Source organism: Leptinotarsa decemlineata, unplaced genomic scaffold, assembly GCF_025532065.1.
Source record: "Leptinotarsa decemlineata unplaced genomic scaffold, Ldec_3_MD MMD2_tig00001064_RagTag_RagTag, whole genome shotgun sequence".
In the NCBI taxonomy this organism is placed as follows: Eukaryota; Metazoa; Arthropoda; class Insecta; order Coleoptera; family Chrysomelidae; genus Leptinotarsa; species Leptinotarsa decemlineata.
The window spans coordinates 526,237-548,585 of record NW_027412558.1 but is presented as its reverse complement, the minus strand read 5'-3'; the positions used below and the strand labels follow the sequence as shown (position 1 = coordinate 548,585).

The 22,349-nt window shown below is 38.9% G+C and overlaps 1 protein-coding gene across 1 annotated transcript in view; it reads right to left on the bottom strand.

Annotated features, from left to right (window-relative positions):
* The window catches only part of kl-2 (dynein heavy chain 2, axonemal kl-2), a 36,804-nt gene that overhangs the window by 4,508 nt on the left and 9,947 nt on the right, over positions 1–22,349 (bottom strand). The window contains 40 exon segments of the mRNA XM_074175478.1: positions 598–744; positions 804–970; positions 1,161–1,360; positions 2,151–2,335; positions 2,395–2,779; positions 5,011–5,235; positions 5,294–5,506; positions 5,590–5,761; positions 5,819–6,045; positions 6,163–6,387; positions 7,239–7,446; positions 7,506–7,687; positions 7,751–8,035; positions 10,107–10,375; positions 10,903–11,213; positions 11,428–11,840; positions 12,510–12,933; positions 13,048–13,157; positions 13,159–13,234; positions 13,293–13,492; positions 13,543–13,841; positions 13,952–14,243; positions 14,752–15,060; positions 15,285–15,481; positions 15,584–15,847; positions 15,850–15,899; positions 15,965–16,127; positions 16,224–16,443; positions 16,525–17,136; positions 17,330–17,846; positions 17,937–18,106; positions 18,192–18,440; positions 19,480–19,726; positions 19,984–20,332; positions 20,396–20,588; positions 20,651–20,821; positions 20,953–21,192; positions 21,531–21,831; positions 21,891–22,105; positions 22,175–22,321. Coding sequence (XP_074031579.1) covers positions 598–744; positions 804–970; positions 1,161–1,360; positions 2,151–2,335; positions 2,395–2,779; positions 5,011–5,235; positions 5,294–5,506; positions 5,590–5,761; positions 5,819–6,045; positions 6,163–6,387; positions 7,239–7,446; positions 7,506–7,687; positions 7,751–8,035; positions 10,107–10,375; positions 10,903–11,213; positions 11,428–11,840; positions 12,510–12,933; positions 13,048–13,157; positions 13,159–13,234; positions 13,293–13,492; positions 13,543–13,841; positions 13,952–14,243; positions 14,752–15,060; positions 15,285–15,481; positions 15,584–15,847; positions 15,850–15,899; positions 15,965–16,127; positions 16,224–16,443; positions 16,525–17,136; positions 17,330–17,846; positions 17,937–18,106; positions 18,192–18,440; positions 19,480–19,726; positions 19,984–20,332; positions 20,396–20,588; positions 20,651–20,821; positions 20,953–21,192; positions 21,531–21,831; positions 21,891–22,105; positions 22,175–22,321 — 9,829 coding nt within the window.

The window sequence follows — 22,349 nt, the reverse complement described above, 5'->3', positions numbered from 1 at the left end:
AATGTCAAGAGAAAGAGACAAAAAAGCTTGGTTTTAAAATACCGTATTGAAGGGATTTTTTTAACAAAGTGATATAATTGAATTCTTCCATGGACCAGTCCTGAGTGAAAAAATAAGGAATAGAAATGGAAATCATGAGCTGAAAAATTTGAACTGTCAAAGTTTTTGTGAAGTTAGTGAAATGTATTTATATAAATCCCCATTTCAAACCATTTCAAATGATAATGGCCTCTTCCACAATCTGATATTATGTAGTTTTATGTTGGCATGTATGAGTAGATTGTTATATTCTACGATTTCATTCAAGGATGAGTTCCGAAAGAAATTAGAGGGCTAGTTTTTTCGAAAGACGAATCGACTATGCACTTACGACAAAATATGTCGGTCTCACTTCAATTCAAGAGTAAAAAGCAACACAATGATTTTGTCTTATGTAACATATTCAGTATAATAGAAAAACAAGGAGATTTTTCAAAGGGCTGTTCAAATCCTTAATAATTTCTGCCAATGTTTTAAAAAATCGATCAAAACTAATCAATACTGAAGTCATTAGAACACAGTATCACCAAACGATATCTTCACTGTCGCGTAACTAACCCAATAGCGGTAAAGTCTCAGGCTCCGTATGAATATACCAATTGTACCAATCTCTGGAGTACTGTTCGAAAGTATCGATGACGCCATGGAATCCCGCTAGTTTGTCCAACTCCGTAATGTTATCCCATGCAATCTCAGTCAGCCAATCTACAACAAAAAAGAAACAATACTCGCACTTCAATGTCACTCATCGATATATCACATACTCGGGCAGGGGTTATCTATCTGATTGGTCCTATCTAAGACGACGCCACCTTTGAGCAGAAAATTGTATTCTCCCGCGACGATTTTTCCCTGGGCGCTCAGTATTTTGATACACATGTGGAATGCGAACAGCAACTTGTGTTGCTCGAACAGGGCTCGACACGTGTTCCTGATGAAGAAATCAAGTGTAACAGGGAAACAGTTCAGAGAATTTCAACTAAAATATCAGAAACTTTTTATATCCTGTCATATATGTCAAGATTTTTAATTGGGGCTGATTATTTGCCATATTAGATGGAGAAAACTGCAGGACATTTCAAAACAACTGTTTAAAAAATATATAAAAAGTGTTTTCTCACTTGTATACGGCATAGGTGTGGTATTCATTGAGGGCACTGATCCTTTCGTTTAAAAACTGTGACTTGGGACTCTTGGTGATGGAACTGATGAACAGAAGGATGTAAGCATCCAGGGCGAACTGATACATTGGATCTATTTTTCCCATATCGTTCAGGACGAAAAATAAAATAGACGCTCGTGTAGCAGAAGGTCTGTATCCCTGAAATAATAGTGGAATATGATCACAAACACTATGGAAGACGAAGAAATTACTATGGAGACATAAACATTTCTGATTTCAGGTTATGAATTAGAAAATATTGATGGCTGCGTTGATGTTGATGACAAGTTTGTCGTATAGCAAGATGGTGAAGAAACACTAAAGGATTTTCTATTATATCTAAAAGCACACACAGACATGTGTGTTGTGTGTCTTCCTGAGGAACTCAATAACCTTAAAAATGCCTTCAAAGGAAATGGGTACAGCAAAGAATAATTTGAGCAGGCCATACATCCCAGGAGAGAGAACGACAAAGTAATTCCTGCTGAGCTGGTCAAGGGAAAAGCTTGCCTTCAATTCAAATATACTTTATTGTCTGAAGAATACATTCTTATTGACCAAACCTTGTGCGAAATATAAATTACATATAAATGAAATCATAAAAGTATCACAAAAATATTTAAGTTTTAATTTTGTTTTGGAGGTTAATTTGCTAGTTGGTGTATGTATCTCTCTTTGACACAATTCTTATCCTTCAAGTTCCCACTCCTTTTTTTATAGGAATCGAGAAATTTAACGTCAAAAATTGCATCCATGATAAATTCAGTTTCTAATGGGATATTTCAAATGTGATTCAAAAAACTCGCGTAAATAAAAAAATGCTACTGGAGAGTAGTAACATTGTTGATGTTGCAAAATATCATTTCTCTATCTCATTGGAGAGTCATGGAATGGATTTCATAAACTAGGAATCGTTAAAATCTGAACCAAGTGAACAAAATCTACTCACTTCTCTGGCAGAGTCGATCTGCACCTCAGTCTTCTCAGATATCGCCAAACTGGCCTTGACAGTTTCCGAAGTCGCCTTCGACGTCTGCAAAGTGTTGAACAGCTCAGCGTCTTCTAGCAGCGAACCTCTGGTCTCGTTCAGCAACCGCAGTAGCTCGTTCTCCAGATCCTGAAGCGTCCGCTTCCCTTCAATCAAAAAACCCGTTCAAAACTCGCTCTAAAATAAACTAACGCCTCCGAAAAACCTTTCGCGATCGAAGTCACCAGCTGATCCTTCTGTTCCTCGAGCTGGGGCTTCTCCTTCCTGACGACGATGCCCAGAAGCTGGGCTTCGAGGCCTTGCTCCTTCACGGCGAAGTTGACCAGAGTTGTCCTAGTGGAGATTTCCGGCGGGTAGTGGGGGTTCGTCATCTTCGTGGTGATGAAGAATCTGAAATTCTCGTGGTACGACACCATTTTGTCTTCCAGCTTGATCAGGAGTTCTCCTCCTTGCTTGATCACAGCTTTCGACAATATCGGGTCAAGGGAGGGGTCGATCGATTCCGAAATGTTCTGCAAGAGAACCGGTTTTCCTTCTCGGACTGCTTTTTCGACGATGTTCATGTATCCTGTCATTCTCAAATCTATTACCTGGAATTCAAGTCAGTCAATGAAAGCAGATATCATTAATCATTGTTGCTATTGATCCCAAGAAAACTTTGAACATTTTTGTGATTACGTAATGTGTGTATATATTGTTTTTCACCTTGGAAAAGATAGACATCTCTGACATAAATCTTGCATAGGTAATTGCATTGAAACAACAGTGTTATTTACTTAAAGAATGTATAGATGACTTTTCACAGTGTTTTGCACTGATAATCAGTAAATCTGTAGAAATTGGTCAATTTCCCAGTATATTAAAATTAACCTGAATTATCCCTGTTTTCAAAAAAAGGAATACTCTAGACATAAACAATTATCGACCTATTTCTTTACAGGATGTACTCTCTAAAGTGATCTAAAAAATAATAATCATCAGACTCAACAACTATCTCAATGAATTCCACTTATTAACCCCTTCTCAACACGGTTTTAGAGAAAAATTCTCCACTGAAACTGCTACAATTGAACTGATACAATTTATTAATGATGGATTAAATAGTAAAGATTTTGTAATAGGTATATTTTTCGTACTTACATGTGCATTTAACACTTTAAACTCACTTTTGTGGAAGAAAAGTTGGGAAAACTTGGACTACTAGTTTTGAAACTGGTTAATTTCATATCTATCTAAGAGGAAACTTATAGTGAAAGTTAATAATGTGTGTTCCTCAGAAAAGGACATCTTTCTAGGAACACCGCAAGGTAGTGTTCTTGGTCCCATGATCTTTCTTCTTTATATAAACGATTTAACAAATTTTATATCTCAAGGAAAAGTTTTCTTATATGCTGATGACACGTCCATTATATGTAGAGGGAAAACACTTGATGATGCAATTAATGCTTCACGTGCTGTCATACACGAATTTGAGCATGGTGTTTCAGAAACAGGCTAATTATTAATTATGATAAAACCGTATGTATGTTATTTAAATCTAAAACAAATTCAATCGATTCAAAAAATGTCAAAATTCACATAAATAATCATGAGCTGAAAATAAGCAATGAAACAAAATTTCTGAGAGTCACCCTAGATGAACTCATTACTTGGACTACACATATAAATAAGTTATGTTCTCATTTGAGTTCGTCATGCTTCGCCATTAATACATTAAAATATGATTTAGACAGGGAATATCTGATAAATGTGTACTACGCATTATTTTATTCTAAGATTGCCTACAACATAATTGTCTGGGGCCAAAGTGATGATGTGCATAGAGTGTTTGTGATACAAAAACGAATTTTAAGAACAATTTTCAGACTGAAGCCAACAGAAACTTGTAGGGACTCATTGATTAAAAACAGTATATTACCAGTAGTGTAAATATATCTATATAAATTATTGAGTTATATCCATATCAACAAAAGTAATTCGACAACAAATGCAGAATTTCACAATTATTCCACTCGAAATAATTAAAACCTCCGCATTGCTAAATGTAATTTGTCTCTCTATAAAAAATCGCCTTTATATGCACTGATTTTAAATCAATTAAAAGTCCTTCAGAATTTAAAAGACAATTAAAATTATTTCTCTGCAAAAACTGTTTCTACAGTATTGATGAATTTTTAAACTACCAGCAATCTGTTTCCAATATTTAATTCCATTTAAAGGTAGTTGCACTATTTTTATATCTCAAGTTATTACCCTTATTATTATTTGTGTTTGATTGTATTGTACTATTTTTTGACATGTTCTATCCAATCTTTTTTGGCTTACAGAATAAATTTGTATTCTAATCTATTCTATTTGTAAATCATCCCTGGCTACCGCTAGTCGTCATAAATCAAATGTGACGTGCTCAGCTCGACGTGCTCTCGCGACCATTCTAGACGTGGCGTTGCTTCAAGACTAATGCTAACGGCTTCGATGGAATTCCGGCGAATTTTCTACCGCATATCTACGAGCATATCAATAAAGAAGTCAAGTTTTGTGGACAGTGCGGTACAGAGCGATCTGATAATGTGATATTGTTGAAGTTTTAGTTGAAGTGTTTGGTTGTATAATCAGTGAAATAAAGTTGAGTTTGATTATTGTACAGAGTAGTCAATTATTTTCAAACCCACGGGGAAAACGTAACAATAGCTTCGAGCACGTTTATTATTTCAATGCCGATGTTACAGTTAACTGGCCACAGTTGTCAGTTTTTCAGGTGAATCATCTCACTGCTGTTGTACTACATTGTCACTGATTCATTTGAAGGATGGTTTCTTACCTGTAGTTCGTTATCAGCCTCCATAGTTTTGATCCACTTCTGCGCCTGACACTGGGGATCGATCACCAACGGCCACCGCTGACCTTTAGTAACGATGATACCGTTTTCAGTACTGAAACTGTCGGCCGGGAGACCCTGTATATTCCATTCCCTAATCGTAGTGGGATCGGTGAGGAAAGTAATGAAATTGAAATCGACCGAATATATAACTTCCCATTTCACAATCTAAAAAAAAAAACAAATTTGATATCGACATCCACCTCATCAGATACAGACGACCAACCTCTTTCTGCCAGAAATGTATCAGCTCCTCTCTGTAGCTGGACAAGAACGGCCCTAGATAGCACAAGAAAGCGGTGGCCAACAAACAATCACCGGGTAAGAAGTCGAATTTTTTGTCCAACTCTGTAACAGTTTCTCCCCACCTCTCCCTTTCGCCGGACAAACATTCCACCAACGTGGCGGCTCTTTCCAACTTCAATTTCAGCAGCTCAGCCTACAAGAAAAATCACAAAAACTAACAAGCGAGCAAGAGGGGCCGAGGGCTGACCCCTGCGGTGTACCGCATCCTTCAGTTACCTTTTTATTGAGTTCCTCTTTCTGCTCGAGTTTATCCTCATACTCTTTCTGAAGCTTCTGCAGCGTCATATTCAATTCCGCGAGCTTACCCTGAGCTTCGGCGAGCATTGCCTGTTTCTCTTTGAGGGAATCTAACGCCTCGTCCAGCTTAGCTTTTTTCGGGCCCACAACTCTGCAAAAGGGAGGAAGATCAAACACGGAAGACAAAAAAGATGTGACATCGACTCACTTCCAAACTTTGGCGTATTTCTCTATGGCTATAACCCAGAGGCACAGAGATTTTGCCGCCAACGAAACCATTCCTACTTTGTCCGGAACAAATTCTTCGCTCATCGTATAAACGGCGATTTTTTTCAACGTTTTGTCTGATATGTGATTCTTGTCGAATTCTTTGAGGTCCCTGAGGAAGTTCATCTCGCCCAAGAGTCGTTTAGCAGCTTCCCAAGTAGGTTCAATCTATGACGACAATAATAACAGCAAGGTTATAATTGAGGATGAATACCTCATCAAAATTCTATTGCTATTTCTATACAAGTTATAATTTTCCATTAGAAACAAAGTCAATAAACTCACCCCTTTCAAAATATTCACAGCTTCCATAACCATCTTGACTTTTTGCGGGGGAGTAGTATAAGATTTCATTTCGCTTATATCTTTCTTACTAAGAGAATCCAATGCCCTTATAGCTTCTTCCAAAGCTGGCATTGCTTCATCTAAATCGGTTTGGGCAATGTCCGCCATTTTTTTACATTGGACTTCCTCTTCGCCAATTTTCACGCTCTTTTTCGTTACTTCTTTCTACAAAGTATATTGAAGATATTAAAGAAAAAGCTAATGAAATAACTGAGACAGTTGCTAGGCAGGCAGTTGAATTGTTGAAAAATTAATAGATGGAACATGATAATGACAACATTTGATATATAAACGAAATGAAATAAATATGTGAAAGATAAAAGAGAAGTCAGAAGGAACTGCTGAAGGAGAATACTAGGATGAATTGGAACAGAGAGAAATTGCTAAGTAAAGGAACGACAAAAAAGAAAGACTAGAGAGAAAATGGAGTTAAATACTGGAGGGAAATAATGAAAGAATATGAAAAGTGAATAGGGGGAAACTAATTCAGGGAAACATAGACTGTAATCCAGATGGAGAAAGGAAAAATTACAGTGGAGTGCATGGAAGAGGAGGAATAAATTGGATGGGGTAGATTTTAGGAGTTATGAAAAAAACGGTGGAACTCTAATCACAGAAAAAAAGAAAAAATGTACAGAGTATCAGTAGAAGTTCTTATTTAAGAAATATATGTCAAAGAAGAACAATTAATTAGACTTATAAAAAGGTATAATAAATTATGGAACTAATGATTTTCATATGCCTCTAGAGACACCCTACATGTTGTTTCATGAAAGAGAGGACATTGGCAGATTAAGATCTTCAGATGATGTGGTGCTGCAGGTTTTTCCAGATTTTCCTGCAGCTGAAAAAGCAAATGCGCCACTGGAATCAATAAAGTCGCCCCGGAGCGCCAATTGATTTTTATTGTTGTTTTATAATTTCATAACTTGTAAATGACTATCAAGAGAGAAGGAAAAACCTTTCACCTAGAACTCTGAATCAGTGGATAAATTGATCTTTCTGCTTATGCATACCTGTTGCTCATCTGCTTCTTTCCTCTGGGCAACAATAATAACCAAATAATCGTCGCACTGCTGCTGAAACTCAGCGACCTTCACTTGCGCGTCTGCAAGTTCCACAGACATAGTAGTCACTTTCTCTTTACAATCGTCGATTTTCCACAACCCGTTTCTCAATTTATTCGCCTGGGAAGCCACTTCATTTCTCTTACTCGCCAACATTCTGAATCAAAACGATACAGTGACATTAGACGAACGACACTCTTAGTTCCAAAAACTCACCTTTTGTACCCCGCAACCAGTTCCAGATAGTTGATTGGCGTCACGTAGTTGTACCTCTTCATCTCTAGTAGCATCCTCTTGGAATACTTGGCGACAGAATCATGCACTATGGCGAAAATCAGAGAAATCGCCTCTCTTATTCTATCTTGAGTAGACACTATTGCAGATTCCCTTCTTTTTTTCTACACACCAAAAAAAAAAAACTGCTCAGTCTAATTGTAAGCATTAAAAAGTTGTAAGCTCACCGCTTCCTCCCCAGTGATGGTTTGCACGAAGTTAACATCGGAAATATATTTATTGGCGACTTCCAGAAGCGCCTCTTTCGGCCATTCGCTGAACCAATCGATTGTCGTGCAATTCACCAAAGCTGGATACTGCCTCAACCGATTCCTGAAAGCGTCTCCGATCGGACTCATGCAGAGGACGATGTGCAAACGCGCCCTCACGCGGCTTATCAGGAACTCATTCATCGCTTCGTTAGTGCGGATGATCCCGGCTTTCGTCGCTTCCGAATCCAATCGGCTTTTGATCTGGTGGAAAATATTAGTCAGAGACTAGACAGTAGCAGAAATATTTGTATGGAAGTGGTTTCTTGGTAAATGATGGAGGTTCGGAGTTTCATTGTCTAAAAGCAGAGCAACCAAGTAATAATAATAATAATAATATTTATTTTGAGTTGCTAAGAAAATTTACATTTTATGGACCAGTCAGTTAATAAAATACAAACTACACACAATAATACAAACTACAATTAAATATAACAATTTCAAGTTACAAGAAAATACATTTATCAGGTGCTATTTTAGTAAAATCGTCAATACTATAAAGACAATGCTCAGTCAGTATGTTTTTCAATTTGTACTTAAATATTTTAAACGATAAGTTGCGGAAATGGATGGGTAGGGCATTGAAAAGGTAAGTGTCCACTTTTTGCGTCTTTTGCAACCTCAATTGTGGTTTTATCAGATTGTTCTTGGTCAGTCAACTTGGCTTGGTTTTTGTGAGGCTTTTACGGACGGTATTCCCGGATCTGAAGCAGGTTCTCATGTTGCAGCTAATTCCTCTTATACTCTCCGAAAGACCTCTGGTTCTCACGTCTTCTTTTTCTTATTGTCTTCTGGTCAGGGTCTGTTTCAACAGGAGTTACCGTTCTGTTGATGACCCTTCCTGATATGACTCCTACCTGTCCAGACTTTTCTCCGTACCACAGCACCTAAACACACGATCATTGCACGATTATTTTGTTATCGATCCTTTTCACTACCACGTCTACAAACGGCAATTCATTGTGGGGCTTCCCAATTGTCAATGTTATGGAATGTCTCTTGGTGTTGAGGTGCTATCCAATGTCCAGTTCCTTTCCTCTATGGTTCCATACTTTAGAGGTGCCATCGGGGCTCAATTCTTTTGAGCTTCTTCAACGCAACCACATTACAACTATTGACTAGAGGGTTCCTTCACCGTATTCGCAGATCATTTTTCTTTTTTTCCGTGAAGAATGTCTCGTCCAATCTTCGTGTATATCTTCTCCTACTCATAGAGATTGTAATAGGGGAGCCCAAGCGGGGATTTCGGGATTAACTGAAGCGCGGCAGATTAATATACAGGGGGATACCTTGTACCCGGTTAAGTTCCTCCACCAAATATGAGCCCCATATATAAGGCCGCCCATCAAGGATAAAGGATCAGATTAGTAAAAAAAAATTGATCATCAGAAATTCTCGAGCGCGTCAGATTAAGGTAGGGTGAGTTAATTACATGTTAAAAAGTGTATATTCCAGTAATCTGACAATTTGAGAGTGACGTAAAGAAAGGGGAGGGCAGCAAAGTTGTAAAAAATAAACGTCATTTCGACATTCTCGAGCATAGCTAATTTTTAGCGTAGCGATTTCAGTTTCACGTCACCCATGTGACGTGAAACTGAAATCGCCCATAAGAAGGAACACTGGTTTAAAAAAAGCTCAAAGGAGATGTTTTTTCAGTCAGGTTCGTATGGAATGAGAAATAAACAAAGAGAAGAGTAGCTAGAAGCGAAAGCATCCACTTGAGTTATAAAGAGCCTCGTTGTAGCAGGAATAGACCAGTTATTACTCGCAAGCTTGGTTTAAAATCTTTTTCTAGTTTTTTATTTTCGTATTTTTATGATTTCTTTTCATTTATTCATTCAATAATTTATTTGGGTTATTTTTGTTTATATATCATCAACATTTCGCCTATTTAACCCTGTTCGCTAATCCTTGAGTGGTTCGATAAGTGGACTGTATAAAGATAAGTTTCGAGATCATTTGGGACCACAAGTCCCGTGGTGGTTCAGCTTCTAATGATAGTTTTTATGCCTGCTGAAAGCTAAATGAAGAGACCTCTTGATGTTGAGGACAATCTGCAGGCAGCGACACAAAATAATGGTTTGTTGTAATGCGGTAAATGAAGGTTTTTCTATAAACTTGAGCTGTGCATCCGCGTAATATTCACAAGAATGAGAGGCTAATCGTTCACGTTAGCACTTCAACATTTCATTCATTTTTCTTTTCATATATTTCAAATATGACAATAGACAATAAAAATCCGAACCTTTACCATTCAACAGAAATATTTCCTTACGTCTTCAAACTCGTCTGGTTTGTACAGGTTGGCCACTTCACCGCTGCTCAGCATGTTGTTCACGATCTCCAGAAAGCCTTCGTCAGTAATCTGAGTATCATTGAAGATGAAAGCTGTAGCTTTTCCGTCAACACCTGTCAGGCTATATAACGTTTTCAAGTCTTCTTTGAATTCTGGAACTCTGTAGCTCTTCGTCACTGATATTTGATAGGAATTGTACTCGCAAATATAGGCGGCGACTCGCGAAAAGGATTGTCTGCCGCTACCCCCTGGAAAATAATTGATGGAAACCACGTGATCACAGAAAGATAACTCTTCTCTTTTCCGAAGTGGAAATACAAAGGTGGTACTCGGGCTAACCCAGAGATGGCGGTAGTTTGAAAAATATCAGGGCATTAGAAAGTACACAATATATAAAGCATATGTTTCAAGTTTGAAGACGCTGCGTTGTTTAGTATTTGTTTGGCAGCCGTCATTAGCGAACAATATCGGTGAATTTGTGAATATGGAGAAAATTGGTCATCGTTATGTGGTACAATACTATTATTTGAAAGGCCTCAGCCCAACCAATATAAAAGATGAACTGGATTCTAGTCTGGGTGTGTCTGTTCTTCGTTTACAACAGTAAAATACTTAGTAGGCATTCCAAAATGTGCGGTACATCGAATATTATCCAAAAATTTGGACATGAGAAAGCTGTGTGCAAGATCGGTGCCGCGTTTGCTCACACTCGAGCAAAAACAGTGCCGTGAAGATGTTTCAATTGAGGTTTTGAAAATTTTAGCTAATCTCTCACCTATTCCGACCAAGAGCATATTTCCTCTGGGTTGCGAAATGACCCTGACTATGCGACAGATGTGCTCGATGGCGTCCTTGAACAGTACCAAATCCATCCTGACTACGCCGGGAGAGGCGTTGTACTCGTCCATCTGTTCGTCTAAGTACTTCCTGACGACCGCGATGTCGGAGTGCTCCTCGTATATGCCCCAGGGGTTCACGAAATCTGCGTAGACTGGTATCTCGTTTTTGGGGCACAAACTGTGCAGGGTCACTTCGAAATGCCTTCCGAGCTGGTCGTTCATTTGTGAGATGAACCATTCTTGGTCGCTAAAAACATTTCGTTCAATTGTACATGAACCTTAACCCATAAAATATTGCTAGACATATCAAAAGTTCAGAACTACCGGACCTTTTGTGAGTAAACCCCCCTCTATTCATTGAAATATAAGTTGTATTATTCAATCACAGAAAAAAGGGTAATCATCGTGGCAAATAGAATGTACTACTATTTACTATATTGTTTCAGAACCACCACCATTACCTTTCATCAATCAGCCTGTCGTAAAACACTCGGAAGCACTCGTGGATCCAGAGCTTCAGCAGCGTTCCCTTGTCGTTCTGAAAATCTTGGTGACACCTCAACATCCCTTGAAATATCTTGGAGATATCCCGCAAATTGAAAAGGTAATGTATCTTCGTGGGAGTCGGCAGCATCTTTACTATAACGTTTTTATACAGATCAATAGTAGCGTCAGTTATCTGCCTTCCCACTAATTTCACATCTTCGGGGAAATTCGAAGCAAGGTGTTGACTTAACATCGTGCCGAATATTCTCGATATGGTTTCGTCTTCGGGAAACGTCATGTTTATAACGTTGAATCTGCTTAAAAGGCGATCCGTGATGACGTTTCTGCCGCCTCCGGGTGGACCCATCGAGCCCAAAATATGCATGCTCTGAAATCGGCAAAAAATTTATGAAGTATATCACCTATGCAAGTAGTAGATGGTCTAGAGGAGTTCTGGGACAAAATTTTATGGAAACATTCATTACTGAGCCCAAAATATTTATGTATGCGAAATCGTCGAAAAAATGGTTAAAATATTACAGATGGGCTAGACTGAATCAAAATTTCATGAAAAAAATTTCATTATTGAGCCCAAACTATGCATGCTCTAAAATTGACGAAAAAATGAGTAAACCATATCATCAATGCCAGTAGTAGATAGGCTAGAAGGCTTCTGGATCAATTTTTACGATAACAAATTCATTGAGTGAACAGGCTTTGAAATCGAAGAAAAACTGAACGAAGTATATCATCAATGCAGGTATGAAAACAAATTAATTATTGAAACCTATTCAAAACCTTCGAAATAAAATTATCAAGTGAATTTTCTAGCTAAACTATTAGAAGTCAACAAACAACTTATATAAATCTAAAAAACAAATAGATTTGTCATCCTTACCTAAATTCAAATCATCAACATTCATTCGATCCTTACATAAACTGTAATAGTTTTCTGGAGAAGTAAAGCGTTGTTATTAGTTTTTCACTTAGTAATTTATTTAGTGCCTCTAGTGAGATTTTCTTTATAGAAATGCTTGTTACCATGATAAATATTCACCTGTATATATTTCCGTGTCTGTTTCTGTCTGTCGAACCAAAAACCGTAATCAATCCACAACCTCAGCAATTCCAACGGAGGTTGAGAACCATACGTCTCTTTCGCTGGCATATTCAAGTCATCCATGAAAACTATCATCGTTTTTCCACCGGTAGGAGCGAACCTACCCTTGGTACGTTTTTCCACGCGGCTTTCAACGGCATCCTGAACGTTCTGAGACGAAGTCTGAGCCGACATGTTGATGTTCAAGATGGTGTACTTTTCCGGGTCGAGACTCGAGAGAGCTGCTTGCGCCGTTGATGTTTTACCGGTACCCACAGGTCCAGTTAACATCGCTGGAAAACCGTTGGCCAAGAGGGAACCCACAAGAAACTCGTATCGAACAGTATCAACTGTTGGGACTGTGATTTTATAAAAAGGGCTCCTACAAATGAGAGTTATACGTTACGAATCTTAGTGGCTCCAGAAATGTTCCTTGTGAAACACCACATTTCCCCGATCAATAGTCTAATAATTCAAATGAACTGTTCGTGCTTACCCAGCTTCGTATTTCCAACCATACGGCAGTTTCTCCGACCATGGAGCGAAGCAGTTATTTTGATGATCGACAAAATATTCGTAAATAGTGTCTTTAATCGGAAAAAACGCCTTCCTTTTCTCTTATGAAAACGTCCAATTTTTTTCTCCCTTCCTCGTTGGTGGTACAGCATACGGACCAAATCAAGCTGAAAAGATAAACTTCGAACTAGTCTGGCAGCACGAAAGGAAAACTAACGAACTCACCAGAATAGAAACCAATTTTTGGCTATGTCTTCAAACTCCTCCTTGGCAGGATCTAGACCGTATTGCTTCGTAGCGTAAATATCCAACAGCTTACACAAGGATATAACCAAATTGAGCTCCGCACACTCGAGATTCTCTTGGCAATTGAGTCGTTTAAATTCCAATATCGGCGTTAAATAAGTAGTGAACAAACTCAGCATCTGTAATGAACACCAATTAAATTACCTGTTGTCACATATGCGTGGCATACCTTTTTCGTAAACGTTTCACCGAACTTTTTCTTGCTATTGACCCACGAATCAACATAAGGCGACCATCCCCAGTCCTTGTAATCATTGTACACCATCCCGCACCTGCTGACAGTAGCCGGCGAGGCAACAGCCAAGTCGCCGACTTCAAACAGAAGGGAAACCTGCTCCGGCATCGTTATCCTGTCGCTGTTTATCAATGTCAGGACTTTGTTGTCGTCCATGACGCTGTTCATGTTCTCTATCCAGACCGCGTCGACTGGCCCGTCGAAAAGTATCCATTTCTGATCAGGAGATTCATCTAGAAGTACCATATTGTTTGTTTACGTTTGTCCACAGAACTCATATATCAACTAAGTTTGATTTTCCTTCAATAATGTTATCGAGATGAATATCATTCACGTTTCATACCTGAGCAAGTCTGCCTCATCACCGCACTGATAACCCCGTCCAACCACTCGTTGGTACTCAGGTTATACTCTCCGTACAACTCTGCCAAGTTGAGCGCTTTGGGATTCAGAGGAAACACCTGGACGTTGTTGAAACCCGGTTTGTTGAGCAGCTTCAACTTGCCCATCGCGCCTTGCAGCACCTTCCAAGTTACAGATTTCGCTGTACAAGTCTTGCCCAGAATCATCACCGAATGTCTGGAATTCTTCGTCTCGTACAGTTGGATGATCTTTGTCAGGGCGATAGGGATAGGCTGGAATGTCATAAAATAGCAACAATGGCAGAAAAGTGAAGTTCTGAACCAAATATCGTTCATGAAGCCATAGAGCAGATACTGCCCGAACCAGTAAGTTGAGTTCTCCCCACTACTCTCTCTATAAATGTCGATTGCATACAGCATAGGGTTTCATTAAAGAGGTGGCAACGCATTGCTGAAAACCACCGCTGAAGATGCCCATCGGCGAAACGTACGAAACTTTCTCTCCATTGGACCACGGCTACCAAAATCGGATAAATAAAGTTCGATTATCAGAAAAGTCTGATAATGCAAATTGCAATGATGAAGTTTCCTGGTGTTTGAAAACAAGATTCTTCGAGAGAGAATGCAGTGTGCGTGACATCATCGGAAGCAGGGCCGCAAATAATTGACAAATTATGTTGAATGAAAATCATATATTTGTCGTTCTAGTCGGACAGTGTATTTCAGAGAATACACCGGAGAAATAATTTATATTCTTACCAATCCCGCTCATGACACGCACCTGTAAATTATTCTCCTCCATGTACTCCGTTATCGCGAAATTCATGTCGATGTAGTCGACTATGGGAATGACTACTCCGGGGAAAATGTCCGACATTATCCCATTGAACAGAGGAAGATCGTTGGCGGTTAGTCTCGCGATGTTCATGTCTCGCATGGCCAAATAAACGACTTGTTCTTCCGGTACGTGCGGCATCTGACGTCTCTTACTTCCAGCGTATCGTAACAACGCTACCATGGACCTCAGCCCGAAGTCGTAGTGGTCCTGTTTGCTCAATTGTTGGACGGCTAGGCGGTAGAGTGTGAATACCTATGGAATTCAAGAAAATCATAAAAAAAATTGATTTGGACTATATTTACTCGTACACGATGAAGAACCTATTTACAAAACTCTTGAGTACAATTTGGTGGAAAATATTATCCTTTCGCTATAAGACTAAAAATTATTTATGCATTTTTGGTTACATAGTAATAATAATCGTCGCGGTACGAAACTGTAATACAAAATTCTATCGATACCAGGGTTTTTCTCACCTTCTTAGCTAACGACTTAGTATTCTGAAAACCATCGCTGAAGAGAACGTTTTCAGCAATGATACCACTGTCGGGCACCATCATAGAAATCGGTCGAAACATGGACTTCAAATTATCTGGCAATTCAGTTCTGCCAGCATAACCTGGATTCATCGTGATGAATATACCACAAGTTGACCTCAAGTTAATCTCGTAACCTATAAAAAAGTATCTATCAAAAGTGCGTCATACTATTCATCTTTAAATAAAAATCCAAACACACTTCCATTGGCTAGTATTTCGAACAATGTTCAACCTACCTTCGAAAGTGAATCTCTTCAACTTCTGTGCGATAGCGGAGAGGATACACAAAATCTGCTGAGCGACTACGGACAAAACTTCAATGTTGATTCTATTGAATTCATCAAAACACCCCCAAGCACCCGTTTGGGCCAGCCCAGAAAAACACTTCCCCAAACTCTTGTAGTCCAATCCCTCGGAACAATTGTTCACTATCACCCACATACCCATCGCTTTACCGAGGTCTTTAACCGTTTCGGTTTTTCCCGTTCCGGCAGGTCCCTTGGGGCTTCCCCTCTGTAGAGATGAAGGGCGGTAGTCAAGGTTATGTAACATCTGGAAATTATGACAAAATACGGTCAAACATAATACGTTCACGGATCCTTATGAAAATTCATTACCTGTCCGTCAATGGTGTTATAACGAGTCTTCCTGAATTCCCATTATACTCGTAACCATATTTGAAGCAAGTATTTGTTTGTTTGATGACACAATCGTCCGTGTCCCTGTCCCAATAAAATCTCAACTGTGAAAACCACTCGAAGGCGTTAGTGTCCCTGCAATCTGTAAAAAGAGCGTGCATTAAAAAATATTTGGTAGCAGAAGTGGGATAACAAAATCACTTCGTTTTTTTTTTTCAGGAGAATCACATTTACTCACTGGCTTTATAAAGTCGATCGATGACATCTCTGGAATGTATCTCGATGGTGATGAGAGCGTTAGCCTTGAGCCGCTGAAGTTTGGTGAGTTCCTTCCTACTCAGTTCTGACAGTTTACCCAAAACTTGGTTCTGTTTTTTCCTCAATCGTTTCAGGGGTTTTTTACTCTCCATTATCTTGGCATGGACGAGGGCTCGTGTGCAATCTGTAGTCCATTGAATCTGTTGAAGAAGAATGTAATTTTTTCAATCATCCGAAGATTTGTATCCAACTATTCTAAAAAACCTCGTCCCACCACTCACCAAGCTGCATGCGTTACACAACTGTCCGCAGTTCGCCATCAGCCACTTGTCGCGCTTGTTGAGCATCTTCTTGAGCTCGCCCCTGCACGGCTTGAATGCCGTCCTAAGAACCAACTGCATCGCCGCCTCCAGCTGCAACAGCCACATCTCCGACGGCCCCTCCAGGTAAAACGGCCGCACGAACTCCATGTACTCGCCGTCGTCTGAGAACATTCCAGCCGCCTCCTGTTTGTTTACGCCCATGTTCTTCTGAATCTTCATCTTGTTCAGGTTATCGAAGAGCTTTTTCAGGTGCGTCTGTACCGCCTCCGGCTTCTTCGAATTGCCGAGAATTTCGAGCATGTCGTCGTTGGATATGAAGTAAAATCTTGGAAAGATGTGCCGCTTATTCTCGAGATACCTTTCCAGGGCTCTTTGCATTATGTCCAGCTTATCATTCATCCGGTTCAGTCTGTTGAAGAGAAACGGAGGCGACCTATAGTGAGTGGCCAGAAGGGCGGACTTGGCGAAAAATAATCGCGTCGTGATTTCTCGCCACTCATCCGTGATGTTGTCGAAGTCTTCCGTTTCCTTGGGCAGCTGCTTACGGATGTCTTCGCCGAAGAATATATTCTGTAATCGAACGGTTATTGTGTGTTAGAAACCGCGGCGAGAAAACTGCGGTAGGACCCAAAGTACCTGAATCCTATTTGGTTTTGTTCATTATAAACATGTTTTTTTTTTTTTTTTTTTTGTTTATTAACATCTAAATGAACATGTTCTTTCCTATTTATGGAAACTGTATCCTTCACATATGTCACTTTACCTCCAAATAGAGCCACTGCCTCTGCACTTGCAGCGCCATCTCTAGCGTTTCCATAATATAGGACAACGTCCTCTCCCAGTGGTCCACTTCTACGGTGAATGGTTCGACGAACCGAGTACTCTTCATCACCGACAGTTGCATCATGTTCTCCTCCAACGCCTGGAAGCAATCGTCGACGTTCTTGATCCTGTAGACGGACCTCTCCTTATAAGAGATGATCTCGAATTTCATAGTCTTCCAAATTTCTGCGATGGCCTTGAGCCCTTTCTCGATCTGCAGCTCCATCGTAGCTGCGTTAGAAATTTCGCTGATTTCTTCGGTGTGTTTATGCAACTCCATGGCGTAGATAGCTTCCAAGTTGAAATCCGTAGAATTTTCGTCAAAATCGACTTCCACCGCCGCTCTGACTTTGTCCCAGTGTCTTGATCGCATTGCAGGGTTTTTCAGATCGCCCAGTAGAGGAAGCATACGTCTGAATGCGTCCACTCTCTGTCGGGTGTCTTCGACGATTGACCAGCTGGAACGTAATGGTGTATCATGAAAAGTAAAACACCCTACAAACTATAATCAACAAATATGGACTGAAATTTATGGACACACAGCCTACCCTTTATCCTTAAGTTCTCTCGCGAGTCTCGTCAATTTCCTAAACAACGTCTGGGCCGTCTCTTCCATTTCTGTTGTTTCTATCGTCCAAAACTCTCCAGATTTATATTTCTCCCAAGCTTGATCCCATTCGTGAACCAACTGCCAAATCAGTTCAAGTGCCGTCAATTCCTAAAATACAAATTGAATGCTCTCCATCTTTCTTCATACACATGTCGCTATGTTCGATAAAACCTAACCTAAAAATCAAACTCACCCCTTCCAGTCTGGACAAATCGACGGATTCCGGAAAACTCAGTCCGAAAATTCCCAAATCGTTTCTCAAAACGTCATCCCTTTGTTTCATTTCCAAAAGTTGGTTTCTCATATTGATCAAATAGCGCATAGCTTCCGTGGCCGTGAATTCAGACGTGAAAGGTCCTTCCTTAAGAAACTGGTTCAGTAAGTCCCTAGTCTCCTTTCTGGAAACTTCGGCTTGTTCCAGTAATTCCGTTTTGAAACGTTCCTAAAAAACGATGTGATATTCGGTCAGTACTACTGCTATTCAGACAAATACCTTCCTTGAACGATGAAGGATGAAGGGGAATAAGGAAATTTTCAGGGGAGCAAACGATAATAACATTAAAATCATATTTCAGTAAATTATATGTAGAAAACTGTAGTACGCTGAGCAAAATGGACTATTTAGGCAGCAGTAAAAAAACGTAAAGTATACTTGCACTTCTGACACCAAAAACGAACATTTTAATTGATAAAGTATCTTTTGAAATGGCGGATGAAGAAACAGATACAGATGGAAAAGCTCTCTTTATATTCGTTAATTGCGTTAATTGAAATGATGTCCCACGGAATATATATATATATATATATATATATATATATATATATATATATATATATATATATATATATATATATATATGAAAACTTCAGATTTCATATTCAATACCTTAACGGGGAGATGAGGCCAACTAAGAAGAAGAAGAACGCAGGTAAAACTCAACAACGTTTAAATAGTAGGTAGTAGAGGGTTTATGGACTAATCTATTTCTGAACACATAACGAATACCATTTTACCATTATAGTAAGAAGTGAGTTGAGCAAGGTCAACAAATTTCTGAACACGTAACAGCACACCTTGATAATGACAAATGAGATTTTGTCGAAACGTCGGTGAAATTAGAGATAATATCACATACACGGATCAAATACCCGGAAAAACCAGTTCAGCATATATATATATATATATATATATATATATATATATATATATATATATATATATATATATATATATATATATATATATATATATATATATATATATATAGAGAGAGAGAGAGAGAGAGAGAGAGAGAGAGAGAGAGAGTAAATATATTTGTAAATAAATTTGTGCGTTGTGTTAAATCAAACCGAAATAATAAAATAATTGTAAATGAAGGACAACACACAAAAAAAAAACGCAAACAAAAACGTAATGGGTTGAAGGAGGGGAACGAGGAAACGAGACGATGCATTCACTTCTTCATCTCCTTGATCAGTACCTTGGAGTATTCCAGCATTTTATCGGCCTGTTCTAGCAGTTCCAGATAAATCGCCCATTCCTTAGGTATATTTTTCTCCAAATTCCTCACAGCGTCCGGAATGGGCACCGAATATTTATCCAACGTCAAAATCTGATCTCGCATTAAAGGAAACTGCTCTTCTCGGTACGGAACGTCTTCCTTCAATTGATCGAAAAGTACTATAGAGTACTGCATCTCGTCCAGGGTCAAAGGTTCCCGCATTATTCTACAAACAAAGAAAGTGAAAGTTGTACGCCATAAAGTACATTCTCCAGCCCACTTCAATAACGAGTATACAACAAGCCTGCGGGAAAAGTGGTTTCCGTTAATTTGGTTACGTATCTCTACGTAACTCTATTAAACTTTATATTAACATTAGGATATTCGTTCGAGAGACATGTAACATATGAAAAATTCAGCCAAATTAATTGAAATCACTTTTTCAATAGACATATTGCGTTGCCGTTTCCCTTTTACACTTACTCTTCGCTGTTCATCCTAATGTAATCATAAAGTTCTCGAAGATTCGCTTCGGTCATTTTAAACAAGAGATCACACAATTTTTCCTGCCATTCGATACAGTGATCGACAATAGCGCGTTTCAGTTCTGCGCAGTTTATTTGCATGAAGTGTACAGCAGAGACGGTCTCTTGGATTTGGACATTGTTCGCCATTTCAGTGTAGCGGCCTATATTGGAATCGAACAGAAGAGCGCTCGGGTGTTCCCTTTCATATCTTGCTATGAACTTCAACTTGTCCACCTCCCACAAATCGCGAAACGGTTCCCAAGTTTGCATGTATACTTTAATCTTTTCGACATTCACTCTCACCTCTGGAACAGACGATGAAAGAAAACAACTGAACTTTCGTTTAGTTGTTCAATCGTGAGACTTACCTTGATTCAGCTTCGTCTGCAAAAGCTGACACTGCAAATCTTCGGCTATTATCTCGCTGTAAGGCTTGAAACTTGTATCGGACACGTGAAACTTGTCATTGAGTCTAGGTAAAGCAGTTAAGGCCTCAACTAGGCTATGATGAATATTGGAAATCACCGTAGCCACTTCCACCAGAGATGGTTTAAATTTAATCTACAAATAATCAAATCATTGCTCATGAATCCTTTCTAATGTTCTTAGATTCGACTACTGACCCTATTATCTGTCAAATTCGCAGTTAGTTTTATCAGTGGATTAGGTTCTGTCGTACCATCGCCATGCAAAGCTTCGTACATAAACTCCAAAGAATTCTTGCAACAAATTTTCAGCGCCTCTTCCATGAGCCGATCAAAATTATTAATATATTTTATCCACTGGTTCGCCATCTACAACAATACAATTTGTGTATATAATTGTGCGTATTGTTATTCCAAGAAACGTTACATGTTTATATACGCGGGAATCACGAAACCAGATTTCAAAATATTAAAATTAATTAAGTTGGTGTTGAACTTACAGTCCCCATATTCGATTCAAAACCTTCAAAAACCAATATAACAAACTGTATAATCTCCTGGTACCAGCTGATGAGCGTACATAAGACTTCTTGCATATTTCTTGTCAAGTCACTGACCAACTCCTCAATTTCGAAGGCATAGTTTGGACGAATGTTGATCAAGGGAGTATCGCATATTTTTTCGCATATCGAAACAATCTGTAGATTACAACTCTTGTAGTCATCTACGAAAGCTTGAAGCTAAAATCAACATATGTCATTTGTCTTATATGAATATACATCAATTTGGTGATAAACGTTCATCGAGAAAAGTGGTTTTACAGCTGTGGGTAGGGAAAAAGTAATTTTGCTAAATTCATTTTTTGAAAAATATTAAAATTTTACCTATATTACATCACCATCAAAATTTTCATCGTTATCCGAAATTTTATATAGTTTTTCCAAAAACGGTATTATTGTCAGACAATTTTAAGAAAATTTCTCTCTTGTTTTTTCTATAGTGGTATTATTATTATTATTGACGTTAGTCGGAGGGCGCCAAAATGAAAAGATTATTGTACTGACAATACAAAACTCACCTCTGCGGTAATATTGCTACAATCTGCTATATATTCATCTCCAATATCAGTGCCCCACGTAAGTTTGCTGAGACCTGGCGAGATTTTTTTCTCCACCGTCGTAATCAACGGTTTAAACAATAACCGTTCATCGTCTGATAAGGACGAAATTATTTTGTTGTAATCTAGTACGACGTTCAACACACACTCGTAGACGAACTTTATAGACTCCGCTCGCTGGTAAACAGATTTAACGTACATGGGAATTTCGTAGTTGAGAGACTCCCAGTAGTTCGCCTCGTGGAAGATTTCCAACAGAGACCTTCAGGAAATCAAAAATATTGAAACTGCAAAATATATAATACGCAATCTTCTACGTACCTGTCAATGTTGCATTCCAAAAGTCCAGGTTTCGTTAAGCTTTTACACATCAGCGGTCTGTTTATTCTGGCGTTTATGTCTTCTCCAATGCTGTCGACCCACTTTCGGAAGAGGTTGAAAATGTGATCGTTCACTGACGATACCAACTTTTCGTACTGCGCGAAAACTTCTCTCGAAATACTACAAGGCATCATCCAACCGGCATCATCAAACATCTGAAAAAAAAAATCACGAGTTTAGAACAACAAAAATATCTAAAATGTATGAAATAGTTGATATTCCACCTGTTTCAAGTTTTGCAACATGTTCTTCTTCATGTTTATCATATGCGCTCTTCCTGAAAAATATGACATCAGAGTAGGATAAACTTCAGCCTCTGTCTGCATATCCTGCTTTGCGTCCAATATCGCCTGCCTGAACATCTTGTACACCTATGAAATGTTTATATAATACTAGAAC